The sequence below is a fragment of the Nipponia nippon genome, unplaced genomic scaffold, assembly GCF_047370975.1.
Source record: "Nipponia nippon isolate SJK-2023a ecotype South Korea unplaced genomic scaffold, ASM4737097v1 scaffold_4, whole genome shotgun sequence".
NCBI lineage: Eukaryota > Metazoa > Chordata > Aves > Pelecaniformes > Threskiornithidae > Nipponia > Nipponia nippon.
In genome coordinates this window covers 82,736,961-82,763,995 of record NW_028262358.1, presented here as the reverse complement: position 1 = coordinate 82,763,995, position 27,035 = coordinate 82,736,961, and the positions used below count along the sequence as shown (strand labels likewise).

Here is a 27,035-nt window from a genome sequence, read left to right as displayed (position 1 = left end):
CCAGGTATTGGTAGCAGGGGCTTCAGGGTGGCCTCTGTGAGGAGAGGCCAGGGCTGCCCCATGCCAGACACAGCCGGTTCCAGCTGACTCCAGCCAAGGCACTGCAGGGAACAGCTCAGCCCAGCAGCCAAGATGGTGGCACCCCTGGGAAAGCATATTTAAGAAAGGGACAGGCAGTGAGGAATAAGGGAAAAAAATGTGAGAAACAACCCTGTGAGCACCAAGGTCAGAGAAGGAGGATGGAAGGAAGTGGTCCAGGCACTAGCGCAGAGATTCCCCTGCAGCCCACGGAGGACCATGGTGGAGCCCAGGGAGGACCCCATGCAAGAGCAGGGGGATATGCCTTGAAGAAACTGCAGCCCATGGCCAGCCCACACAGGAGCTGAGGTTTTTTTTCATGAAGGGACTGTATCCCATGGGAAGCACCCATGTTGGAGCAGGGGAAAAGTGTGAGGAGGAAGGAGTGGCCGAGAGAAATCATTGTGGACGGACCACAAACCTCCATTCTCTATCTCTCTGCGCTGCTCAGGGGCAGGGAGGAGGTAGAGGAATTGGGAATGAAGTTGGGAGGAAGTTGGGCATGGGAAGAAGTTGGGGTGGAAGGTATTATTTTAACTTTTGTCTTTGTTTCTCACTATCCAAATCTATTTTAATTGGCAATAAATTGCATTAATTTTCCCCAGGCAAGGTGAGTCTGTTTTGCCTGTGACAGTAACTGGTGAGTGATCTCCCTGTCCTTACCTCAGCCCATGAGATTTTAATTTTATTTTCTCCCCCTGTCCTGCTGAGGGGGGGAAGTGAGAGAGCGGCTGAGTGGTTGTCTGACGGCCAGCCAAGGCTAACCCACCACAATAACTAAAACCAGAATTAAGACCATCTACCTTCCCAAAACAGGGGAGACATTGTGGAAAATTCCTTTTTCCTTAAGATTTAATGTTAGAGTAAAGCTGAGCATGGTGTTCCCTTCTTTTTCCTTTCCTCAACAACAAATGTGAAAAAATTTTTGTTGTAACTGTAACTACACTCACACATTAGTTTTTACACTCACAAAGAAGCAAAGTTATGTTGCATTAATGGACCTCTGAATCACATTCTACTATGTCTCCATTCTGAATTTAACTACTTATTTCACAGGTCAGAGGAAATGATCTATGACACTCGCTTAAAAGGCCTGAAATTCTCTTTCTGCTTTCTGTGACTTTGATTTTTTTTAATTTATTCATATATATATATTATATATATTTAAGTATGTATTTAGGGGTGGGATTTTTATAAAAATTTTTGTGGAGCTAGCTAGTAAAGATTACAAAAACCCAAATAATTGAAAAATATGCAGAAAAAGAAAGCCAGACAAATTTTATAGTCATTGAAATGCACAGTAGAATTACCTTTCTACAGTAGGCTAGTATATTCAGAACACTTCTTTTTGGTAACTAACTTCCACCCCTTTTTCCTTGCATGTCATAGTGCTCTTTACAGAGTTAACTGTTTTTATTTTTAGAACACCTCTGAGTGCTAGGGCTACATTCAGGAGCGAAGGTTAGCAATAAGCAACCCCTAACCTTGCTAGGTTTCACAAGAACCATATGGAAGAAAAGTTCTGGAAAGACATTCTCTCAGGAAGAGACAAACAGAGAGAGGACAAAGGAGGCTATATGAACTCCTCACCCCTTTTTCCCCATAGAAAAAATGGTACCTCAAAAAGATATAGCATATATCTACTTTTTCTAATTTTTAACATAAGTCTGTGACATAAAAACATAATCAAATATTTAAAGACACCTTTTTACTCATTTTTCTTTATGTGGGAACCATGTGAGGCTGCATATGGGAACAGAGGACCTGAGAACCTCTATTGCTGCTTTTCTTCCCTAGATATTTCAGGAGTCTTCTGGAGAAGGCAGGAATGTTCACCCCCATGTAGCCATCAGGCATGAACTAGTTTTCTAACAGTCTTATTGATTACAGAATTAAAGTTCCAGTCCCTTCCTTTTTCATTCCTCTAATCCTATATCCTCCATACGTATATACACACAAATCTGCAACATGTTATCCCTTACACAGACACAAGGACAGAATCAAAGGGTAATTTTGTCTGTCTTGTGTGTCTCTTAAACTCTTGGACTAGGTTATAAGCAAAAAGACTTCTCAAGATATATACTGATTTATATCAAGTATGAGTCGTATTAAAATCCTGCTTTTAATTTATGTCAATTAACTTTTACTATGAAGAGGAGAAATATTGTCACTTTGTCCTGAATAGCATGCAAGAACCTATACCCTCTCCACTCAGAGGAAATTTCTGAGGTTACAGCTCAGTGATATTGATGTTCTATCCATTTTGATGTCTGATATCTAATTGGTTTAAAAGGACATATATATGTAATTTAATACCTGATGTTATTTTCTCTCTTTCTCTTCCTCTCTTTCTTCTCAGAACAAATTATGACATCGACGTCTAAAGGAATTTTCCGGCCATTTTTTATTATCTTCATTGTCCTTGGTTGTTTCATGGCATTTATACTAATTTATATCAAACCAACAAATAGCTGGATCTCTGGTCCTATAGAATCAGCCAGTTCAGTTTTGAAAATGAAGAGCTTCTTTTCTTCCAAAACTGACAATCTTAACGAAACTACTATTTTGATCTGGGTTTGGCCATTTGGTCAGACATTCGATCTAACATCCTGCCAAACGATGTTCAATATCCACGGGTGCCATCTGACTATTGACCGCTCACTATATAACAAATCCCATGCTGTTCTCATTCATCACAGGGACATTAGCTGGGATCTGACTAATTTACCTCAGCAAGCCAGGCCACCATTCCAGAAGTGGATTTGGATGAACTTGGAGTCTCCAACTCATACTCCACAAAAGAGTGGCATTGAACACCTCTTTAACCTGACCCTGACTTATCGGCGTGATTCGGATATTCAGGTGCCTTATGGCTTCATGATGGTCGGTACAAGTTCCTTTACATTTGAAGTGCCAAGTAAGGAAAACCTGGTGTGTTGGGTTGTAAGTAACTGGAACCCTGAGCACGCTCGAGTCAAGTATTACAATGAGCTTAGCAAATACATTGAAATCCATACCTATGGACAAGCCTTTGGAGACTATGTCAATGATAAAAACTTGATTCCAACTATCTCCACTTGCAAATTCTACCTTTCCTTTGAAAATTCAATCCACAAGGATTACATTACTGAGAAACTTTACAATGCTCTTCTGGCTGGATCAGTACCAGTTGTTCTAGGCCCTTCCAGAGAAAACTATGAGAATTACATTCCAGCAGACTCTTTCATACACGTGGAAGATTTTCTCTCCCCCAGAGAGCTGGCAGAATATCTTCTGATGCTTGACAAAAATAACAAGATGTACCTTAGTTATTTCAACTGGAAGAAGGATTTCTCAGTGCATCTTCCTAGGTTCTGGGAATCGCATGCGTGTCTTGCTTGTGATCATGTGAAAAGACACCAGGAATACAAGTCCATTGGAAATTTAGAAAAATGGTTTTGGAATTAATTTGCGTGTGTGTGTGTGTGTATGCACTTTTTTGAAGAAGCCAGAAGAAACTTCAGTCCAAGTGGAGAGGAAAGGAAAAGAGAAAAAAAAAAAAGAAGGAAAAGAGAACCTTATGTCGTGGTTTATCAGCTGTCCTCTCTTGGCTATCCTATTTATATTTTGTAAGAGATTTTAAAAGATCAGCAGCAGCAGTCACCAATACTCAGTTTTAAATTATAATGTACATACTAATTATGTGCACTGAAGAATATTTGATTGTTTACTATAATTTTTAAACAAGATTTTCCACATTTTCTGTGAAATATGTCCCAGTCTTACACTTAAAGTAGTCATTTTAACACTTCTTTTTTATTTTTATCATTACATTTGCTGTTTAACCTATTTGGAAAATGAGGACACAACTTTTAAATGCCAGAGAGAACTTTAAGAACATAATTTGCTGTTCCAATCTGAAATGTGTGTAATATTTCAAAAGACAGTAAAGTTTTTTATGGTTCATCTTACATTTTAAGAAGACAGGAAGGTTCAATGCCTACCATTATTCCAGTGTGATCAATTGCACCCCTTTTTAAGGGTGATGAACCTAGAAATGTAGTTTTTAAAAGGTATTACAACAGTAGACAGTCTTTGTTTCTAAAAATAAGATGTTTCCTAACAAATAGCTCCATTAAGTTACTTTAGGAATATCTCTGTTCTTACCCTCCGAAGAAAAAAGAAGTCAGATACAGAGAAGATGAACAACCTTAGTGACCAAAGCCCAGATTCATCCAATTTTTGAGTGTGTTTAAGTGCAGCATGTCCTTACGTCTCATTGTGTCTCAAGTATTGTTTACCTGAACCAGGGCCATAAGTGGTGTTATACTGATGCAGAGATAAACAGAGTTTAACATAGGCGTTTGATTACATCAGCCTCATGCACTGAATTCAGCTGGTAATAATGGATTTTTAGAAATAGCTTGTTGAGACATTTTAGCAATTTCTCTCATACAATTTCTTGAGTAATTGTGAATTTGTCCCCAGTTCTGTAAAGATCTGTTGAACTTCAGTTGTAGCTGGACAACTTGCTGTTATGACTCACGAACGTGGAAAAAAAATGACCAAGCAGTTTATTTTCTGAAAGAAATATGCTGAAATTCAGTAAATAAGTTATCAGGCTGACATATTCAACCATTCAGCTCATTAAGCTAACGAATTTTGGTTTTTGGAAATATTTTATGTGACAGGTATAAACAAATGCACTCTTAAGAGCAGCAGTTGTTATCAAAATTTGAATATATAAATAGGTTCTTAAGTATTAAATTTGCTCTGATAGCAAATACAAAAATGTGATGATTGTCATGATTGTTTAAAATGTCTGCTTTTAACATGTGTCATTCGATTTTACTACTTTTTTCTTTCAGCTAAGACTTCAATATCTGATTGTTATATATTCATATGTACGAGGTTGGTTTAATGACATAAATGTATGGATGTGTTTTGGTATCAAGTGAAAGCCAATCAGCTTGGTTTTTCAGGTCTAAATGTTACAAATCACACCTTCTACTGAAAAAAAAGTTTAACTGGAAAAACTTCAGCTTATGTGATGTATAAAACCCTGACCAAGCATAGTTGATCAAGCACTTAAGATTAAACTTGCAGACAACGACATTGCTGAAGTAAGGGAATAAGGGATAAAAAATGATGAATATTTAGCAAAAGATAGGATGATTTGTCAGATTTTTTTTTTACCCCAGGCTGGAACAGAAATACAGAATTCTGTAAGAGTAATGTAGTTAAATTTCTAAAACAGGAAACTCCACAGAAAGGTTACAGAAACACTTGTGCTCTCACTATGGCTTCGAAAGCCGGATTCTGACCCAGATATTTATTTATACTATTTAGTGCTGTCTTTAAAACCTAGTTTGCAATATACTGTGAACCTCCTAAACTCACTAGCATTCCAGTACAAAACAAGATGAGCTTACCTTGCAAATTAATGCAATATAATGAAACCCAGTCTTCTACAAACAGTGCTGACATGGATGTAATGTGAATAGTATTTCTGTCATTTTGAAGGCAAGTGGCTATTGCCTACGTCTGTCCTATAGGATATCATACCTTTTGTTTTCAGGAGGGCTGTGAAATCCTCAGTCACTGAATATGCCACTCCTTTGGCTGGATAATTTGGAAGTTCTTTGCATTGATCTCAGTGGAAGTACATGTACCCCTTGGTGAACGTGCACAGTCCCTTATTTCATTCCTCGTTTCAGATAGTGGGAGTTGTGCTGTGTGCTACAAGGCCTTATGTCAAATCAGGCTGGTTTCTTGGCATCAAGATTCAGCCGATAAATCCTTATATTAATAACAAATAAGCACAATAATAAGATATATGACTTGTTATTACAAATATCAATCAATGTATACACAAGAAAGTTTTGAAATATATGCTAAATTTTAAGCCTGTAAGCAATGTCATTAACTCCGTGAGCACTGGATCCAGTCAGCATGGCTAATCTTGGGGTGAATTTCAAGAAATGTGAGTGTCTTTTGATGGAACTGGAAAGAGAGTTGTTCTCTTCACAGAAACTCCACACAAGGCTTGTATACTTTGCATTCAGGACGCATTGCTAAAATTGTTTCAAAGATTAATAAAACAGGAAAGAAATCTAATCCAGATTGAAATGACCAAGAATCATGACCAAATCCTAAACAAAAGACATGACCCTAATGCCTCACTGACATTCTTGAAGAGCATGGGCTGGAACATAAGTGAGCCAGCCATTTTATGAAGATTTTAAGGTGATCTACAGGTATCAAGCCTTAAGCAGTTCTGGATATAAAGAGCTTTTCTGACAGAAGATGAAGCATCTTCGGGCATGTCCAGCCTCGGTGGTAAAAGCTGTGAAGCAATGGATGTAAAACATCTGGACTCCATGCATGCATAAAAGCAGTCTACCTAGACCTACACACCTAACTCACAGATTGATTCCAGTCTATATATAACATTAAGCATTTTGATGTCTGTGCTCCTTCAGTGAGCTACCCTACATGAACAGCTAATATAAACTCAAACAGTAAATCACTGTGAAGGAGAATGGGCAAAACCAATTAAATATGGAAGGGTAAATTACATGGAATTAGTTAAAATAGAGAACAAGGTATGCCTTGGTACCACTGGCCTTTATGCCTTGGTACCACTGGCAAAAGAAGATAGTTGTACAAAAAAAGAGAAATGAAAGATGAGAAATCACTGAAGACACAGAGTAATCATTACTCTTCCTTTTACAATGGCTTCTTTCGGATGTTTTTAGGCTCTCTGTCATGCACTGAGCTATCAACATTACTGCCTTTCTCAGGGTGGAAAATAAGACCCAAAACAGATAAAATACTAACTGCAGATGCATTGCTATCCCACTGAATGTGAACAGATATCAGACAAAACCAGCAGCAGATCCTTCTAAAGGAGAATTTTCCTTTCATTTCACAGGCACTCAATGACTGCAGCAGCTCTTGCTCAGTATGAGATCTCCATTCCTTAGTGAATCCTGGTTGCCCGTTTCTCTGAATACCTTTTGCCATCTGAGATGGCTGTACTCACAATGAACAAGCAGCCCGAGAGAGGCCTGCAGAATGTGCAAGACACATCTAGCAACATATTCATCGTTTAAGAAACAGATCGAATAAAATGAAAGTTGGACTGAGAGAGCATGAATGTAGGAATTTGTAGAGTTTATGCGGGCTGAGCAAGATATGGGAAATTGGCACTAGTGAGCACAGTAAACAGCTACTTACTGTTTCTAGCTACTTATGTTTGTTTCTCAAACTGGGCTTTTTTAAAAAAAAAAAAAACATAACACATCATTTTCTCCCATCTCTAATCAAGCAAGCTTCAGTTAAAAAACCAATAACTGTTGCTGATTATTCAAGGAGGGGACTCCTGTTGGCCTTGTATTATCTCTTTTATTAGACAAAAAATAACATTCAGGGGAAGAGTGGAGTCTGTCAGTAAGCTAATCATATTTCTTATCTGACTTCAAGAATCCTTATTCTTATTTTCTTTTCTTTTTTGATTTTGAAGTAAATCTTCATGTCCTCATGCAACAATACTTTCTGGACTTAATTCATGAAAGACCTTAAGCACATGCATATGACTACGAGACTCAAGCACATGCTTAAATTTAAGAGCATCTTAAATGCTTTAATGCACTGAGGCTTCAAACAGCATGTTTTTATTGCCTTTGGGAATTGTGCCACAGTCTATAGCCAACAGAGGCCAATGTGTGCGGCCACTTTTGCATCATATGTGTCCATCCTGTGAGTGGACTGGCTACTCCACACTGAAAACTCTTTGGACTAATTCTGGCTTGGTGTCTATCCAATATACCTTGGCCTTACTCTTCTGCTTCAGCATACTATATGTGCCAACATCGCCTCATGCCATCCACTCAGCATGGCACTCCACCTTACAGCCCGCCTGTGCTGTGCAGGGTGAGTGAACCTGCATGTGGTATAAGGAGATGAGAGGGGCTGAGGCTTGCTGAGATAGTATTTCGAAGACTGTCCTAGGAAGAAAGCATAAATCTTGGTCATGTGTGCATCCTTTTAATCTGGACTGCGCGTGCCCTAGAGAAGGTCAGTCTCGGCCATACCTGCTTTTCCCTTTTGGAGGAAAATATTTGGTTCAGTCTAGCTGAGACTCTGTGAGTGATGAGATGTGTGCAAAGAGGGAACAAGAGGTGTGTCTGTGCAGGCTGACAAGGAGGCTTCTGACCTATTTAAACCTAACGGTGAAAGTTAATCAATTACTCAAGTGTTTCCTTGGTCAAAACTAGTACATTACTGAGAAGAGAGTTCAGGGGAAGTATTTGTTTATCTACCAGTTGGTGGACTTTTTCATTAATATTGGCTCACAGTTCTGTTTTGTTTGTTTGTTTTTAATATAAGTGATTTTTAAGTGTTAGAAATCAATCAATAGTATTCATAAAAGGTAGTTATTTCAGCTTCATCTTTTGCTCCTTGCTCAGGAAAATCTTCCACCAGAGTCAGCAGGTGATTTGGGAGATTCCCATGCTAGTAATAACAGATTGAGCCAAGGCTGGAATGGCTGGGGTAGAAAACAACCTTCTTATTCATGGATGTTTCCCTTCCAATGTTTGAATAACTAGTTCTAGTGCTATAGCCGATTCTACCTTCAGAGAATCAGTGTAAAATTCATACTGGTTAGATATGTTCATAAAAGGTACAGAAATGCCAAGAAATTGATTAAATAAACCATGCAGTAGTAATTTTAATTCATGGCACAAATGCCACAGAATGATATACATTATAAAACCATAAACTCATGAGAAATAATTAGGCCTAGAGACATCACCCTGCAGTTTTCGTATTGGAAAAAGTCACTTCATTACTCTGTTGGAAAGGTAATTAATTGGGAATCTTTTATGTTGCCATATTCTCTATGCAATTAACTGAAACCAACAGTCTCTGTGCAGTGAATAGTTCAGAGATTTGCTCGTGTGGCAGAGAGCCTTTCACCTCCAGGTTAATAACCTAAATTATGAGTAGGTTGGTACAGACTGCTGTTTGGCAACCTTTAGTAGATGACTCGATGATCTCAGTCAGGTTTCTCATTCCTGCTTTCAGCCAAAGAGGCAAAGAACTGACCTGAGACTCATCTGACATCTTCTGTGCATTTCTCAGCATGCTCATGGGGTGGCTTAGGACACACTCAGTCCTGCAGCCTGTACCATGCCTGTTTATGATTACGCAGATGACTTTGCTGTTCCAAGTAATAAGAGTACTGGCATTTTTTTGAGGTATGGTGCCAGTATGTACAAATGAAGTATTCATACATGGGGGAACTCTTCATTAACATTCCTAAGTAAATAATTAGTAAGAAAATCATTTAATCATTGCAAATTGGCAGCAAAAGCAATTGTTTGTTTCTCTTTATATGAAGTAGTCCAGTGGAAAACAGGCTTTGAGGAAACTTTATCCCCCTGGCTTGACACAGCCTGTTTGGATCCAGATAGAGGGACGTGCCTGATAGCAAAATTTGAAAGATATATGGTAAACTAACACTTATACATATATAAAATCGGGATAAATTTCCTATAGAGCCTTGAAGCTGTAACTAAACAATTTAGCAGTCACCAGATGAAAAATGTTCTCATCAATCCTTTTCTTTATAACATGATAAGCAAAGCCAGTCTGATATATGCTGTTTGGCAAATAAATTAACCACAAAATCTACATTTTCCATTGCTGTTTTGTTTTGTAATACACATGTTATAAGAGATGAGGTTAAAAATTTTGGAAAGTTAACTCCCTTGGTGCAATTTAATGTTTTAAAGATTCAGTGGATATACTGAAGAGAAGAAAGTGAGAAGCTTTTCCATCTATACAAAATCCTAATGTGCCAAACTCTTTCCAGTGAATGAACAAAACAATTAAGTATACTGACTTTTTATTAGGATTTGCAAAATCTTCTATTAACGCACTGTAATTTTGCACTATTTTGTAAGAAAAGAAAAAAGGAAAAAGAAAAAAGGAACTGAAAAAGAAACAGAAAAAAAAATCTAAAAATAGATGCCAAATGTATAGTTTGTAAAATACTATTTTTCTTATATAAGGTGTCATCACATTGTGAATCTAACTGTGTTATTGTAAACTGTGAAAAATGTGATGTACTGTTGTGACACAGCCTACCAAGGGCCATTTCTAAAACACAGATTAGTCACCTGGACTTGTTTATATGAAACATATTCATAAATCTGAGATCACTTTTATACTTATTTTTTGTAGACTATTTTTCCACATTTAGAACACAACTGTTATTTTATATCAAACATTAATTTTGCTTTAAAATATTATTTGAATAGATGGGTGGGTGTCTTAAATGTGCCAGCGATTCAAAACTGTAACAAAGATAATTCAGAAACTGTTCTTTGCCAAACTGTAATGCTACTGAAATCGAAGATGTTTTGTTGAACAAGCAGGCACACTGTCAGTAAACGATAGTTTCTATTCCATGATAATGATGATAATGTTACATTTGCTAAATGAGCTGCATTTCCCTTCTGTCTTTCTGTATGTTGGGGAAATGAAACTGGGTGCCATAGCTGAATGTCACAGATATTCAGCCACTCACATAATGTGCCATGGACTTGACCTCTGAAATACATTGATGAGAATTAGGAGAAAAACCCTTAAGCTGCTTGTCCTGATTCAAACCCACTTTCTGTGGTGGGTCGTGTGAAAATGGGATGGTTGACACATGCAGGACTGGTACAATCTCAGCAAAGACAGTAGGTTCTGTATGTAGAAACGTGGGACCACATTTACTCTCTTAGTGCGAGATCAGGACCAAAGTCCCTTTCTTGTGTATTTGAGCTTACACACATAGCATTGAGTGGGCTCTGATATGGACCCTTGCTTCATGTTCTCAGCTAATGATATTCCTTGTACTGACAACTTAATCTTTTATGTGTTTTATATAGTATATATAAAATAAATAAATTCATGTGTAAGAAATAATAACCATGGAAAATTGAATTTTAATAAAAATAATGAAAACCGTTATTACCTGCAGGCACATTTTAAGATGCCATGTCAAAAGGAGATCTTGTAAAAAGCTGTATTTTTCATTTATTAGTGATTGTATATTTTGCCCCATGATCTAGACATTTTATAACAGGGATTCAACCAAACTCTTTCTTTGTTCCCTTTGAACAATATCATCACCCTGAGATGCATCTGAAAAATGTAGAGGTTCAACCACTAATGTTTTTCGGGTTTTTTTTTAATTTGATGTTGTTGTTAAGCTTTCTTCTGATTACCTATAGCTACGTTCAGAGTTTTCCACACAATTTGACTGCAGTCAGAAGATACCTACTGTATGAAACTACAGGTAACTGTAACCATTTCAAGGACTTTCATCATTTATGTGAAATTAATATTTCAGAACTCTGATTCCAAGATGGTTAACATGCAGCTCGCTGACTCTTATTTATTGAGCACTGGAATTCTCCCTAAAGGATAAACACTGAATTATGTAAATAATAGTGCTCTATATAAGCCTAACAAATTATTGTAATAGGTATATTTAAAATAAAAAGAGAACATTCTAAGTGTACTATAGTCTTTGATCATTATTTCATAGGTCTAATGTTTTTTTTTTCTTCTTGTAGTAGTTCTCATCAAGAGCCTGATCTAAAGATTGTTGCTAGTCATTCCCATGACTTCTGGCTGAGATCTCACAAACAGAATTTTAGGTCTTTTTAAGCTGTTGCACATGAAATTCTTGTAAGTGTTCAGGGTCAGACTGAATTCATATGGACTGTTGCATGAATTTGCTGTGTACAGCAAGCAACAGAGCTGAATCAGTATGGTACTACAGTTGATGTTACTTTGCCTTGTTTTTAGCAACATCATTATGCAGCACTCTTTGAGCAATCATTTGACTTTTCTGAATTTACAGATATTTGCTACTGGAAAATGGGCTTTATTAGGTCTATGTAATCTTATAAAAAAAAATTGTCTTTAAGAGTTCTCAGAGGAGTAGAGTAGTAATTCACATGCTTATATTTCATTGCTTTATCTACAGTATAAATAACCTACATTTGCAAAGCTTAACTGTATCTAAAATAGCAAATGGTTAACACAATGCTGTCAGCTTTATTTGTAAATATATATATGCAAAAAATTGAAATAGCTGCCACTGCAATAAATGTAATAAATAATGCGGTTTTTCCAGCAGAACAGAGCATTTCATCCCAGTGATCACAAAGTTTATCCAAGACAGAATATTATGTCTGGCTACTGTGCAGCTTGAATAATGGGGTGGGGTCTTCAAAAATCCTTTTCCTTTCTATCAGACAGGCAAATATGCTTTCCTCTTGAGCTAATAAAACTTTGCTAATTTGGATACATTCTTTAAAACTTTATTTAATTTGTGCCATTTACTCGAACCAAACTTATCATCATCTTGAACTCATCCTTGGCAAGTACAGAGACAGACTGATTTTTTTAATAGTACATGGGAAAGAAGTCCCTGCCACATTACATTCATTTCCCCACTCTCATTTCTCCTTCTAGAATTCAAATACCGCATCAGAAAATCTAGGATAGAACATACAACTTTCTGTCTTTAAAACAGAACTTTTTTTCTTGAATGATCCATTTCTTCTTCTTCTCACTTACAAACTCTGCCTGGATATGCCAATCTACTGGACACAAAGCCTTGTGTGTTTGGAAAGCCAGGTCTCTGCCCCTGAATGTCAGAAGTAGCCGACCTAATGATTTGCTTCTGAAAGCATATCACTGAAGTGATGCACAGAAGGCGTGTGGGTTTCTAACACTGCCAGCAATAGGGGGCTATTACAGATGCTGAAACCACATCTGTGGGTGATAAGGCGGCTGTGGGCACAACTTCCTCACAGTGAAACAAGCAGTAAGCCCCACATAAGCTTTACCCAGGCTGGTCCTTCAGCACAAAACAGTTCATTGAACCAAACATGCAGCCAGCGTGAGTCTGAGAGCAGGCTAGCACCTCTCAGCAAGGCTAACAGAGAAGGTAAGACAAACAGTTATGCTACTTCTGAATCCATGCGCTAGTTGCATCCTGGCTCACCACACCACAAAATGCCCCATGTCATTTCTCGCACTGAATAAAACAGCAGCTTCTTCTCAAGAAACATATTGTCTCAACATATATTTTAATTTCAATAAAGTCTTTGGATAGGATAACAAGTCTTTAGGCAAAAGACCTTGATGTAGCTTAAGATATCTCAGAGCAGATGTCTATGTGTAGGTGTATAGAGGTGCAATGAATTTCTAAGTTCCCACTACATGTAAAGGAGTCACAAGTTTAAAAAAGTAAATAGAGTCTGAGAGCAACTCAGTTCACCTACTTGGGGTGTCTTCATCTTTAATCCTGCCTAAGATCACATTAAAAAATAATGTATTCACTAGCAGTTCAATGACAATTGTTATTACAATTGATTTTGATGTACAACAAATCAGAAAAAATGAAAGAAAACAAAGCTGCTTGTGTTGAAAGGTGAAAAATTATCAGGTTTCATTTTTTCAGTCAAAATTAGTTGTTTGTGATGTTCTAATTGATACTTTTATGAAAGATCAAAATCACTCCCAAAATTTTTGCCTTTAATCAAAAACTTAAGATTTCAATAATAGCTAAAATAGTATTAAGATTAATTTGGGAAATTGCATACTAATTTTAACACTTTCTATGAGATGTTTCTTTTTCCCAAAGGAGGCTATTTTTCAATGACAGGATTCTTGAATGAGGAAAATGTCATCAACTGCATTTTCATTCTTCTCTTGGCTTCTGTCATCTGGATTCTGTCATGTGTGAAGAACACATACTCAGTGGGATGTGGTTAATCAAAATGGAAGAGTTGTTGCAAAAAATTTCGAAATAGTTTCTGTATAGTCACAGACTTGCTGCTATACCACAATCATGTTATTCCTGCAATAGGAGCAATCATCTAATAGCTGATTGCCATCTTTCAGACACATACTCTCAAGTTATGAGGTTCACTTTGGCTTTTAAGCTGCTCAGTCTTGTTCTTAGCACCACTAGTTTCTGGCATTTGTTGACATTGTCTCCACCTTATGTCCACTTGGTTTCCTCAGCCATATCATGCCCTCTCCTACACTGACTCTATATTTTTACATTCTCCGTCAGCATTTTGACATAAGAAAAAAAAACTATTTCCAGCTAGAATGATTCAAGCCTCTGTAACCTTGTACTAGTGAGCCCTACACCCTTACGCCACTGCCCCTTCATTGTCACTAAATTAGATTTAATTCACTAATTAGTGCACTGAAATGAAATGTAACAAGGTACATGGGCAATCAGGTGCTTTTTAATTAGTTCTGCTTGTCAAACAAATATATTGCAATGCAACCAACCGGATGTGTCAATTACATCCAGAGTGGTGGTTTTACCCTTGAAACCTTTTATTCTAATAAAGCTCCAAGCTGTCACACAGTTGTACCATACTAGACCCAGTCTTCAGCTCAAAGACAGCAAGCAATACTGAGGGGACAGATCAATAGCACAGGATAACCATTTAGTCAGTTGTTATCTGAGATTCCCTGATTACTAGGAAAAAAAACAAATACAGCTATGCATACCATGCAATTTACTACAGTGATATCTGCCTGCATAGGCTCAGCTCATGTCCAGCAGGGTTTATCAGCCCTGTCTCAGCACAGCCCTTGAGTCTGCACCTAGCGTGCTGGCTTCTGGCTAGCACAGAGCACCATACGGACCCACAGAGCTCTCCAGTGCCCTGGACAAGCTGCCCAGAAATAATAAAGTCTAGATGCATCTCCAAGCATTCCTGAGAGCTGGACAGCACTGCCTGGTGAGCAGGATTGAGCCTGTAGGCCACCCATTGGCCATATGAGATCTAGGTCAACAAGAGAATGGGTTCAAAAGTGCAGCTTTCTTTGTCTCCGTCCTTTTTCATGTCTTTCATGTTGGATGTCTGAAAAATTCTTTTATCTTCCATTTGTTTGATATTAAATAGCATCCTCTTTTCCACTAGCTCTGAAAGCAATGGCACTTAATATTATCACTCAAAACCTGTTACAAAAATTACAGAACCAAAACCTTAATCTTTGTAGTGATTTTACATCTCTCATGCGTTACATTTTAGTTTCTGTTCAAGATGAATGCTTTTCATAGATAAACATATTGTATAGCAAGACAGAGCTCATTTACCTTTTTGTAAGGCTCAAATATGTATTTACAAATGAAAACATGGTTATTGAGCTCTATCTTATCAGCAAAAATATGCAGGAATGTGCACCATAATGATAATAATTCTCACTGCTACCAATTCCATTCAGCCAAGGAGATCAAAGAGTTGTGAAATAGATCTGACCCTTCAGCATCTATAAAAATATTTTTCCTTGATATTGCAAATTGTGGACTTAAATGGTTTTGAGACTCCTTCCACACTGAAGTAAAGCATCTGCACAAGTGTTTGCAGAATTAGGGCCTCTACTTTCCAGTCAAACTGGTGCTTTGCATAAATACTCATGTTTTCATCTTCATCATTAAAGAACTGAGGCAGAGTTTATGAATGACATACTACACTTTAGCTAGCTGAACTGTCTGCAGAGCCCTGTACAGTCATGAGCAGAATGAACTAGTTCAGCTGTTGTACAGCATCGCTGTATAACAGTATAAACACCTGCCTGCACTGTCCCAGCACCTGATCAAGCTCACTTCGAGCCATTGCACCTCTGCAAGGGATCTGCTAAATTTTTCCACTCAGGAAATCTCTAGAATCCTCCCTGAAAGTTAGTCAGAAAACAGGCCTTACACAGTTTGCTAAATTTCTCTAATCCTGTAATGAAACCTATGACTAAGTTACCTGGGAGCATCTCCCTCTGATGGATATTAATGCATACTTTTACAAAGCAGTTGTCTTTACAGATGACCACATCATTAATAAAGACGCCTCAGAGGTTCTTCTCTTAAACTGTCAGCACAGTCATTTTAAGGCAACTACAACTTGTCTTCAGTGAAACATTTAGATGTTTTGGAAAACATTTAATGCTAATATCCTTATTGAAGAGGTAGCTGTCTTTTCCCTACCAATTGGTTTTCCACTCTGCAGCCTTCTGTCTTTTTTCTACAGTTGCTGCCAACCTGATATCTAAGATTTAAGACTGGACTGGAAAGGACACATTCTAGGCCAGAACACCCAGAACTAGCAGTTCTCAGCAAACCTGAGCATACTCCTCATACTTAAGCTTAAAACTACTTCCAAAGCTGTTTTGCTGCTCTGGAATCTCCACGCTTCAGTAGTTAAACTGTTCCTTCTCATGGAAGCCCACCTCATTATGTGACAGCACTGCTCTTCAGCTTAAGAAGGATGAAACTCTCTTCTCTCTCCCTTAAACTTATGCTCATGATGTGTTTTCATAATGTTGCATCCCTTCTCCATTTTTAGTTTGCTCCTCCATTTGCTTTTCACATCATGGGTTTGTCATGCCCTGATATTCTTAGCTGTGAAGAGGAATTTATCCTTCCTGAATCTGAGTGACTAAACAGCTACACAGTATTTTAAATGCTTGGTAACAGCAGCTTCAATAGTACTTCTCGAAAATGATTGATCCCTTTTCCATCTTCCTCCCCAAAGAGACCTTCATTAGTGATGTCTCTGGTCTTATAGTGATTTCTTATTGTTCTCCCAATAGCTGATTGCTTCAGGTTGAGGATATTTCCCAATTACCTTCCTTTAACTGTTTCTTAGTCCCTTATTCCCGCTACAGGAAAATTCCCTTCATTCATTTACCAGCTCAGCACCCCAGTGTTATCTAAAAGCCTTACATAACTTTTGTTTTCCTAATTTAACATATTAGCATAATATAATTGAAATTGCTTGTGAAGTCCAGCAACATTAATTTCAAGGCATTGTTGATTGCATTGTTCTAATACTTGCAGTAATATCTCCGTTATATGATACTACACCCCCCAAGACAGAAGAATACATGTTTAATAAGCTTTGTTATCATCTCCTCTGAAGCTAATTACTTCTGTGGGGTTTGCTTCACAGTGCATTCTGGTTTTAAAAACTCTCTCAAAACATCCTTCTCCACCATCGTTTTTTACCTAGACAATATGCTGCTCTTTCTTACTCTATTTACTAAACATAACAATGCCTCTCCACAGCAGTCTTTCAGTGAAGTTCACCAACAGCCCCATCCTCTTAAAAGACATTCAGTTCTTCTAAGATCCTCTAGCAGAGGAAGCAATGAAGCCTAGTTTTATGAATTCAGGTCTTGTAGTTGAATTCTCTAGCATATAATTAGGCATGATGTCTGATTAAAGCTTTTCTCACAATCAGGACACTCATAATAGCTCTCTCTTGTGGATTGCCTGATGTCTCAGGAGGGTTGCATTCATAAGTCAGATTTTCTTTCAGAAGGGAGACTTTACACGTCTATTTGAACTATCTAGTTGCCCATTTTGATGAACATTATGTGAACATATTATCTTTGCATCTACTAACATTCTGTGAAATTGGCTCATATGCTGGTAAATTATGAAGTGTGAAAGAGAGAGCCAAAAGGGAAACACAGGTAGAGACAGGCAGAGAAGGACAGAAGGTAATCACTTAAGCCTTATATCCTTAGGAAATGTCTAAAATATCTAATTCTAATACATACCTCCTTCCACCACACAGCAGTATAAATATCTGCCATTTGCACACCCTTAGAGAACCACAAGTTCAACCTTTCACCTTCCATGGATAAACATGAATGACAAAGCCAGCCTCTGTGCTGAAACAACTGCTGCTTCACTTTTAATCCAATTTCAACCCTCTTTCTTCTTCCTCAGAGTGTCTTGATTTGGTAAGAATTGCATTAAGTTCCTTCCATACAATGTTTCTTTTCTTGTCTCACCTACAAAGACTATATTTCCTAAGTGTCCAGATAAATTTTTTTAAACATGAGAATGACAGCTAAGAGTTTTTGCTAAAGAACAACCATTCCCCAACTGTTCACTCAAACACAAGCTGCTCACAAATAAGCAAGCAGCCAAACAGCCATTAAAAAATGATCCTTAGGCAGCCTACGATACTGCACATTTGGGCATCTGCTTGTGTCTGCTCTTGGAGACAGACCAGCAGGCTAGATAGGCTCCTAGTCTAACCCAGTTTGATCCTTCTTATGTCCTCATACAGAAGTGCCACGGTGAGCTTTCCATGACAGCAACTGAAAACTGACTCACAGGTGCTAGAGCTTTTCATTCCTGAAGACCAATGGCAGCACCACATTCACTGGCCAACTTCTAAAATCCCTTTCTTAGATACTTAACAGTCTGTATGCCCTCTTCAGGAAACCCCAGTGGCACACATCTCTTTCAGTCAGCCTTGGATATGGCAGCAGGTGGCAGGCTGTCTAATGGCATCGTTTCTCTCAAAGCAAGTCTGTTGTGTGAGTTAATTGAAAGCTTATCTGGCTGTACCTGTATTAACTCACAGAAGTGCTAAACAACATGCTGCCAGGGACACACAAGCCAACTACACACCTCAGAGGCAGCAGCGTGTGAATAGAGCTATCTCACTACTGCTAATGTCAGCATCATGACATTGTATGTGGAATCCCACATAGATATTTTGGTACCATATCTCTCTGTAAAATATAGACGTGTTTCCGTTAACTAACTCCAGAGCCAGCATTAGCCTCTGGGAACCACAGATCCCTCAGTCCTCTCTCATGAACATCAGAAGACTTGTCCTTCCCTGGGTGCATGTACTCCCACAGCTTTTGGCCCCACAGAAATGCTTTCTTTGCCTGCCCTTAAAGTGACTGGGGAATGCTCAAATGTCTCTGAAATCTGCCTTTAGTGAAACTATAGGCCAAATCTTCAAAGGCAGATACAGGCAATGTGAATTAGATATATAAGGTCACTTTTTCCATCATGTCCAAAGCTTTGTAGTCTGATGTATACTATTACATTGTTAGAGTGATCTATATTATTACATTGTTAGAGTGAACCCTGGTAACATTTATGCCTCAGGCCAGCTGCTGCACTCCCAGTACCTCCCTAGCACATTTCAGGAGTCATCTCATGCCGAGAGGCACTTAATATGAGACTATTCTGTTCTGGAGGACAGACTTGACTAGTGTGGACACTGGCTAGTCCCAGAGCATGGCCATGGACATATTGCACTAGTAAAATGCAGTTAAAGGTAAGTACAGATTTAAACATTTAATACTATGTACTTATTTAAATTCTTGAACCATAACCTGCAAAAGGCATTGTCATATTCTCTGGGGATAGTAATCATGTTATGCTGAAAGAGCTATAAACTCATTTAGGAAAAATCTTTTGCTGTTACAGTTCAGTGCATGATCAATTTGGCAGCATTCTGACAATTCACACTCCTGTATTTAATGTGAATTTACCCCCTTTTTAGTGGCAATTTCTTCTTAATGAGAACAAAATTTTACAACTGGTGTTACATAAAATGTAAACCTAATTTATGTCTAAATTTTGTGCTGTTTGATGACCTTCCCTCCCTTGATTACTATGAAACTCCTCCTGCAGAGTTCAACTGTGTAAGAGTGAATTCAATCTTTTTCAGATATTTAGAGAATAGATAGCTCTTGATTAAAGAGTTCATTCATTATACCCCAGCACACAATATCTATTCAGGGATAGAATTTTTTCCTCCTCAAAAAGGATAGTTTCCATATTATTGAAATAGAAGGCAAGATTCTGTTCATATTTCAAATTATGGGCTGCATAGAACTGGAACTGATAGGCAAGAGAAATAACGAAAGTGAGCAGAAGAAATTCTGCTCTTTTGATAAGCATCTGCTGAAATTCCTTGAATCTGGGGACACATTTTTTAATGAATCAAATGAGGACTGAATACATTTATAGAAGCATAGGAGAAGGATGCACCATGGCAGGTGAGAGGCCCTTCATAAAAGGATTTTAATGAATCAAATGAACATTTGCATGTTTTCAAACATAACTGAATGCAAATTCACCTATGATTTCACATATTGCATTTCACTTTTAAAAAGGAAGTTAGGAAATTAATTCATTAGCTAGGTAAAGGTGCTTCAAAAACATCATACCTTTTAGACAAAAATCCTGAAAACTACAGATTATAGTAGTACTGTAATAGTTTAACACACATTGTTTTGTTTTGTTTGTAAAAGTTTTGAGTAAGGAATGTGAAGCCTAGTAGACCTAAAAGTTAAGATCTAAAAGTTACCCACACAAGAAAATGCAGTGCTAATGTGTTTATGACCCCATTACTAATTCCTTATGTTCGAATTTTCACTACAGTACAAAAAAAATAAGATCCTCCATCCAAAACTCTTCACTGGCACAACATTCTTCTCTAAAGTCCTAATAGGTTATGACTTCATCATCAAAACTCACTAAAGGAATCTGCATCACAACACAGCTTCTACATAAATATGAGAGTTGGTTAGAGCTGGTTAGAAGAACAATGGCTCTTATAAAAAAATCAGGTTATGCTGAGCTGAATTTATGTCCAGTATCCCAAGCTGTTCTGAATCAGCCTCACACCAGCAAGATGATACCATCTGATATCTAGCGCAGTGTGAATGAAAGGTATATATTTTGAGATTTTTATTTAAGCTACTTTTTGTTTCTGCCTCAGATCCCATCTTTCTTCCTCCCTTTTCTGGCAGAAACCTCAATACAATGACAGGGCCCTTCTATTTTATTCTTGGGATGGCAACATTCAATTGTGTTCACACTACTCATAATCTTTGATGTGATGCTGACTGTAGGGATGTGTTCGCTTACCTTTTTTCCTGAATGGACCTTATTTGACTGCAATAGGATTATACCTCTGTGTAATATTAAACCCTCTTACAACTGCAGGCAAGACTGGGGGATAATTGATTATTGTAATTCAGCTTGCTTACTTTTTACTTTCTCTTGAATTCATCAAGGAAAATACTCTATTTGGTCCCTTTTTAGTATTTCATCAGTTTCAGTTTCCAGGTATAATATGCCTCTGAACCCACTGGCAACACCTTCAAACAGAATTCTTTATCCAAGCAGGTTTTTTAGGTGAATACCTGCTTTATTCACTGAGGAGTATCGCTGGTGGGGCATACTGTTACCACACACTAGATTATGCTGCAACAGCACAGGATCCATGTGGCTCAAAAAAAAGTCTGCTCGAGAAAATCTTTTTTGGTTCCAAAATTATATAAAGCTTTCACTGAATTTTGTTCTAAAATTATGTCAGCATATCTTTTGGTCTTAGTTTTTGTTTCGTAAGTTCTTTTGTGTTGATTTTCAATTGATATTCACCTACTTATCTATTAAGCATATAATCTATGAGTAGAACTGAATCTGCACATGTATGGGTCCCCTGTTGGACAAAGCTCATAGTCTGGTAGGCATAAATTATCATTTGATAGACACATAGCAAGAAAAAATCCCTGTCCATCTGTTTCATCCTTTAACTAAATATTTTGGAAGGAAGTAATTCACCTTGGCAAGATCCCACAGTAAATTATAAGTAGAATAAATAAGCTTCCATGTATTTCTGTTTGTGCTTGCATTGTCTCTCAAGTTAGGAAGGTCTATAGTCATCTCTTTTACAACATTTTTCACAGTAAATAAATAAAACAGACACTGTTCTTAAAGGCTGACTGGCTTCACAGATTATGTTATAGAATCAAAAGCATTTTTGTCAGGGAGGGAACTTAAGAACTGAATGTGGTATGTGGAGGTAAACTGGTTTTAACTACATTATCTCTGCCAAATGGAATGCTAGAAATCTTCCCATACTCCGAAGTGGGGATAAACCTGTTTTTCCCCAGAGCAGTTGCCTCAAATCTTCCTTGCTGCAAAGTAATTTTTCTCTTGCCTCTGATAACTACAGAGAATATCCTTATACTAACATTTTAGTAGCCACAGCCTGCTGCCATGTTCCCATCTGTTCTCTTTTCTAGATTAAATAAGCCCAACTGCTTCAGAAGTGCTTCTTTCTTTCATTTCAGTCGTCTTTCTCTAATTTTTTACAGATCCTTCTTTAAATGTGTTGCCCAAGTTCCAGTTTTTCACCAACACTTAACAGAGGAAGCAATTGTTTCCTTTATACACCATTCTTGCTAATATATCACAGAATGAGATACACTTTTTTTGTTACAACATCCCAGCAGGGGTTCATGTTTCATTTGTGATCTGCTACAACTCTCACAGCCTTCACTACAGTATCTCTGACAACTCAGTTATTACTCATTTTGTACTTACACCTTTGATTTTGCCTTCCTAAATGTTGAACTATACACTTGTGTCTAGTGAATTCGGTCTCCTGGATTTTAGATTATATTTCTTCAATTTATCAAGAACCTTTGAATTCCAATCTTTCTGATTCTTCCAAAGTGCTTTAAAATCATCCAGCTTGGCATTATCTAAAATTTTAATAAGTTTATTCTTTATTCTGTTATCCAGATCATTAATGAGGATATTTTAACAGCATCAGAAAAAGGCTGAGGAACCCAATCTGAACTGTCCTCCCGGACTAAAAATCCCATTCTCTATGTTATGTTTCTGTATCGCTTGATGTGGTGAAGGCTTGACAATTAAATATGCATTGCATCACAGTGTGAAATTAACGGGCTGCTCCACAAAACTTAGCAGCTTACAGACAAAAATTAATGCAATCTAGCCTCTCTCTTTGGTTACATTATTATTTATTGCTGTGTTATTAAATTCAGCAGATTTTCACTGATAAAATTCAAAAGCAGCTAAAACTGGAAAACTACATCATGACTTTCTCTTTGAAGCTATTTGATAATATGGGGAGCTGGACTGGATGCTGCATTCATCATGTACATTCATCAAAGGATCTGTCCTGTGAGGTGATGAATATTCTGGCCCTGATTCAGTCCAGGAGATGGGGATATTAATTTAGTAACTCTGTGTGCTGGGAGGGGTGAAACAAAATTGTCACCCATCACCTGCTGGTTTGCTCCAGGAAAGGAAGCATTACAGCTGAGGAAGCGCATGGGCCTAAACCCAAAGCCCATGTAGTTTTCAAAAGTGTACTTGCAGCAGAAATGTGAATAAGGTTGAATGGCTGCAATTATGTAAAGTAACAGAGAGTTATCTCTCCTAATGTCCCACCATGTGGCAAGGCAACACTTCTACCTACCACATCCTCCCTCAACCTTGTGGAGTTCTGATGCAGAGCTGTAGCTGGAGAGAAGACATCTCTTCCTGCAGCACCACAGCTCAGCACCAGCTCCCTGCCTCTTGCACAGGCAAAAAAGCATAGCTTCAGACTGGGAACACAGCAATTGCAGTGTCATAGCAGCAAAGCAGGAAATGGGACAGTTTTATGGGATTTTCATTGCTGGTGTAGAAGAACTATAAGCAGAAGGAAGCAATACCAGGGAACTGGGATTTACTGGGTAAAAGACGGGAGCGAAAATGATTAAAAGTTATAGAAGCCAGACAGGTTCAAACAGAAGCATCTAACAGAATGCTTAGAAATTCTTAGAAATTACAATTCACGATCCACAAGATTTGCTATGTTCAAATTATGAGTTCAGCTAGAAAAAATTAAGAAATTAAGTAAAAGAAAGAAATGCTTCAAGAGAAAAAAAAGGAATGCTTTTACTGTTTTCTATTGTGCTGTTCAAATAGAACTCTTGTGTTTTTATTAAATTATTTCCATTTCTTTTAAAGGAATAATAATATAGGGCCAGTACCTGTTATGCTACTCCTTGCATTTGTTCTGCACACAAAATTGCTAGGGGTATTTAAACGTCAACTATTACTGAAATTAAAGATCTTAAAAAAATATCTAGGTCATAAGCAATGTAAACACTCAACAGCTTTGTAGACCTGAGCAACCCCAAAGAGATCACTTTTTCTGAAATTGTTACTGCTTTCTTATGTTATTCCACAGTAAGAAGCTAACTATTCTAGCACATCCTTAGTTATGTTATCTGATGTGAATTTGACTGCCTCTCATCTCAATAGCCAGCAACACAGTTGGCTGGAAATATCATTACACAAACTGATTTGGCTTAGAAGGAAAAAAAAAGGAGGAAGTAATTTGCAAATATATAGGGAACAGTGGCATCCCAACTGGAATGAGTAGCTAGGAACCAACTAGATTTTTGGTAAAGTTGCTTCATCTCACCTAACTTTAGCTGTCTTAAGGCTGGGCATTTAGCTTTATATCTAAGTCCTGTCACTTAGGCTTTCTCCTTTCAAATATCTCCAAGGAATGATCAATAAAATATGTATTTTAGATATGTAGGATGAATATATACTTGAAGATGCCTGTCTCTCTCCACTGACTGTAAATGAAGTTTGGATGAATGGCTGAAAGTCTAAATATATAAATTCTGTGCAGTTAAATTAGATGAAGCAAAACCTATCTTAGAAGTCCAGCATGAAATAACATCATTTTGATTTGCACAGCCTTTTCAGTGGTAAATGATCAAAGAACTGTTGTAGTGTGCAGAGAGGATTAATGAGTGGAAGGGGAGGGAAAGGGATTATGATGTGAGTAAAACATAGAGTAAATTGGAGAGGAAGATTTTCTGCAGGAATGTCAATTTTTTGGAGCAAGGGGTAGAATCAAGATGCAAGCTTTCTGCTTGTTAGTTTTGAAGGGTAAAAGTGAAATGACTAGTTGTACCCGAGGGCTATCTGGAATCTAAGAGAATCCACAATTACCATTATAATGTTTAAGATGGCTGCAGTCTGAGAAATTGCAAAATGAAGCATTTTAGGTGTGTTTCACCTTGACACTGTATCACGTCTTCTAAGTAAAATGGGATTGGAGTTTCACTTTGGATCTCAGACAGATAAATGCAGCATGAGATTTGAAAGTCAGAGCGTATTGTTACTAGATATAGCAAAATAGCTGCAGGAAGGCATTATGCTAACTAAAGTACACTACTTCTGGTGTCTGGAACCAGTTAAGTACCTCCTCCAGGACCTGCACTGAGTTTTAGAGCACTGACTTCTGCCTTTCCTATATTACCAGTGATAAAAACCAACCTAATGTTATTATCCAACTTCTGTGTTTATATTCTTATCCATAACCACTGAGTTTTCAGAACTTACATTCAGATAAATTAATGGTGATGAAAAGGAAACCAACCTGTCTTGCTGTACCATTTCTGTGAGACAAAGTCAAGTCTATCCAAGCTTGTTTTTCCTTGCTGAATTGTTTTTATATTGGCCTTATCTCTAAAAAATCTTTGAGATACAAAGCTGAATGGGTGCAAATCTGTCCACAATTTGTACATTTCCTCCAGACTTATAAAAATGCAAACAGCTGCAAGCCATACAGAACAAGCCCATTTTGAAGAGCTATTTAAAAAGTATGAGTGATAACATCCTTCATATGGCATATGAGGCAGTAAACACATAGCAGCTGATTTTTGTGTACTTCACTTTTAAATTATGAAGCACTCTCCCTGCAGAGATCGTTTCCATTTCATTCTCTGTGTTCTGAAGTCTATGCGAAGCTATGCTGTCTGATGGGCACTTGACTTTTATTTTTTCTTCTTGTTTTGTCTTTAACTTAAAATAAGGTAATCAATGGGGAAAGCCTGTATATGGGAAAACGTAATTCCAACTACTTTAAAATAAATACTATAATCCCTATTTAATTCTTCTGGTTGAAAGGAAGCAGTTATAGCTGCTTCTAACTTAAATGATTTTTGCTTTAGCAGCATTTAAAATTTATTGTTGTTTTAAAGGTGGGTTTATGAATAAAACATCGGAGTTCTAAAGACAGCCTGGCTTTGCAGTGTTGTGAATGGAGAGCAAAAATAACAAATTAATCAGCATGTTAGAATTTCACCTCATGTTTTATGGGCAGAAGCATTACAGCTGGTTTAACATCTGAATCACCTTAACTGTAGGGGTAGCCTTGAGAACAACATCAACAGTTTTGAATTGGCCTGATTTAATTCCTAGCTTTCAGTTTAAAGTACAGTGACTTTTCATGGTCCCATTTAATTTCCAAATTGTATATTGTTAGTAGGAGTAGTTACAAATGGATTGTTAGGAGGGCAAGTGATATTAAGTTACTGTAAATTAGAAATTACAAAAAACAGCACCAGTACTCTTTCAAAATAATTACTAACCCTAGAAACAAGCAGGATTAGGGCTAATATGGAGTTTCTTTTCTTTTCTCTTCCTGGAAGACATTGTGGTTTCTATTTATTTGATCTTGGAGAGGCCTGAGTGCCCTCAGGTTTGATTGACTTCAAGATGAGATACAGACATCCAACAGTTCACAAGATGAAATCCTTGCTAGCATGTGGAAATAAACGTCTCCGTCACTCTACTACATGTGTGCCTGTGGGGGTGGGGAAAGGTGTGGGTTGCAATAAGCTGCGCTGAAGGCTCAGGCTTTCTGAACTCTACAGAAAGAATATGGAGCCTCTATGAGGTACAAAACCCCACTTCACAGTGGCCCCCTGTATGGTCATGCAGAGACCATCAGGTCTGCACCAACACTTCCAAAGCCCATGACAAGGTCCAAACAATGAAAAGGAAAGGTTAATTCAAACAGAAAACTCAACAAGGCCTCATTTGATACTATTTTCTGGTTCAGTGTGAACTACTGTCATTACCAGTTGTTGCTTTTCATTTCACTTACAGTACCCACACATATACATCCTAAGTAGCTGCTTCCTGCTTGCAAAAACAGAGCCTGCAACTAATCCTATCTACCCTCAAGCACCTAATATTATTTCATTTAACAATGCATATATTACAAGAAATGAATGTATGGTCTAAACAACATCCCATGACACAGTTCGCCAGCTTATATATAGTACAATGTTATATACATTGTGGATAAGTCTAAACAGATATCCTGTCTACACAGGATTTCACTTAAGAGATTAATCCCTGCACATTGGAGTGTGTGATGAAAAGTCAAGCCACAGAAAGCATTCAGATTTTCTTTGCAAATGTTCCTTTTAAGCACTGGCAGGAA

General features: G+C 37.6%; 1 protein-coding gene across 3 annotated transcripts in view; it reads left to right on the top strand.

Annotated features, from left to right (window-relative positions):
- FUT9 (fucosyltransferase 9) overlaps nucleotides 1–11,575 on the top strand; it is a 113,699-nt gene extending 102,124 nt beyond the window's left edge. For all 3 annotated transcript variants that reach the window (XM_087777042.1, XM_087777040.1, XM_087777041.1), the window contains one exon: nucleotides 2,438–11,575. In XM_087777042.1, the coding sequence (XP_087633168.1) occupies nucleotides 2,446–3,525 (1,080 nt within the window). In that variant the 5' untranslated portion in view covers nucleotides 2,438–2,445 and the 3' untranslated portion in view covers nucleotides 3,526–11,575. The remainder of the gene's footprint in view (nucleotides 1–2,437) is intronic.
- The last annotated feature ends 15,460 nt before the right edge of the window (nucleotides 11,576–27,035 follow it).